At 53.6% G+C, this 1,718-nt stretch overlaps 2 protein-coding genes across 2 annotated transcripts; both read left to right on the top strand.

The window, feature by feature from the left end:
- Positions 1-349: 349 nt before the first annotated feature.
- Positions 350-1,087, top strand: COCSADRAFT_165871 (uncharacterized protein; the record flags this gene model as incomplete). Its single annotated transcript, XM_007707972.1, has 2 exons — positions 350-887; positions 963-1,087. The coding sequence occupies 2 exons, from the start codon at positions 350-352 to the stop codon at positions 1,085-1,087; spliced, it is 663 nt and encodes a 220-aa protein (XP_007706162.1).
- Positions 1,088-1,225: 138 nt separating this feature from the next.
- Positions 1,226-1,549, top strand: COCSADRAFT_104665 (uncharacterized protein; the record flags this gene model as incomplete). The annotated part of the gene is made up of 1 exon (XM_007707971.1): positions 1,226-1,549. A coding segment is annotated over one exon (324 nt), but the record flags the coding sequence as incomplete, so codon positions are not given.
- Between the last annotated feature and the right edge of the window lie 169 nt (positions 1,550-1,718).

Raw genomic sequence — 1,718 nt, 5'->3', positions numbered from 1 at the left:
CCTACAGCGTTCTTATCTGTAATGAGCACCAGTACGCTATCTATAGCCTAGACGAGCATCTGAAACGCTACCATAAGCTATCTATTCAGAAGAGAAGAGAGCTATAGCAACACTATAGTAGCTATACGCTACAGCCGCCTACTTACGTACGCGCGCCAGCGCCGTATAGTGCGCCATTAGCAGAGCTAGGTGCGCCAGAAAACGCGCTACTTTACTACTATACGGCATGTAACTTTATTAGTATAAGCCGGAGCTGGATAAAGAAGCATATAAATCAACAGCATAGCGTAAAACTTACACGCTGGTTAGCACAATCTACGCCTACGTACGATAATAATACTACGCAGCTATGGAGGCCTGTAAAAGTGCAGACGTTCTTCCGCAAGACGCAGTATCGACGCTACTTTATCGTACAGGAGCTAGAGCAGCCGGAGCAGCCGGAGCAGCCAGAGCAGCAGCAGCAGCAGCAGCCAGAGCAGCAGCAGCAGCAGCAGCAGCAGCAGCAGGAGGAGGAGAGGAGGAGGAGGAGGAGGAGCAGAAGAGCTATCAGCAGCGGCTAGCCTATCTATCATGCGAGTGCGGCGCTATTGAGCGCAAGGATCGCGAGAATATAGAGCGTATAGCTGAAGAAGCTGATGCCAAAGACCGTACGGGCTGGTTCAAGCGGACGCAGTGGGACGAGCACCTACAGGCCTACCCAGACTGGCAGCTACTATCGTACGCTATACGCCTCCCAACAGCGGAGGAGCCGCAGCTACAGCGCGTTGTACAGCTTGTAGAAGGGCTAGTAGAGGAAGCCGTACAGGGGCTTAGCACGCTACCTCAAGATACGCTACGTTGGCTGCGCAGTGCAAAGCTTCAAGAGCCTAACGTCCGGCCGTTCAGCCGTATACAAAACAAGGCCAGCCAGCTGCGCGCGGCTCAACTCTAGGCGCGGCTACTCTACTACTGTCTCCGTGTAGTAGCTGTTGAGCAGACGCCAGCAGTGCCAGCAGCACCAGCAGTGCCAGCAGCACCAACAGTGCCAGCAGCATCAGCAGCACCAGCAGTGCCCGAGCTCGCCGGCATCGCTCGTCTCTTCCCATAGCATAGTAAGCAGAAGCTAGCAGCAGAGCGGCTCTGGAAGTACCTCTCCCAGTACAACAGCAGCAGTACTACAATAGCCAAGCAGCGTACGTACGTGCTACGCCTATCCCACGCTCTTATCTACCAGGAGCTCTACGGGCAGCCCTTTGCCAGCGCGATAGTCCATTTTCTTGCTGCTCTTAGTATCCATCCAGAGACCAGCCGTCTACGTACAGCTGCTGAGTTCTCGTCTATGCTTAGCTCTCTTGTCTACTGCGTACGCGTATTAGCGATAGAGTTCTTTCTACTAGCAGATGAGCGGGCTGAACAAGGTGCTGCTGAGACGAGTAGCTTTCTTAAGCAGCGTGCTCGCTATCTAGTAGACGGCTCGTATAGCCCGATGAGTACTATGCTAAGTTTACTAGCATACGCTAAGTTTATTGCCCTGCGTACGCCTAGCACTATCGCTGGCAGCATGTGGTAGTCTACAGATCGACAGACGTTCTATATTAAAGGCCGGCCTATCGTACTATAGCAGTTCCGCGAGCTTGCGTAGGGCGTCGTCGCTAAGGCAGAACGGGTGCTGTGGGAAGAGCTGCTGTGGATGAGCGAGCACGAGGATTGGCCGACGACTAGGCTAGCTAAGATACAAG

The sequence above is a fragment of the Bipolaris sorokiniana genome (genome assembly GCF_000338995.1).
Source record: "Bipolaris sorokiniana ND90Pr unplaced genomic scaffold COCSAscaffold_65, whole genome shotgun sequence".
NCBI classification, from domain to species: domain Eukaryota; kingdom Fungi; phylum Ascomycota; class Dothideomycetes; order Pleosporales; family Pleosporaceae; genus Bipolaris; species Bipolaris sorokiniana.
This window is presented reverse-complemented; position numbering and strand designations above follow the sequence as displayed.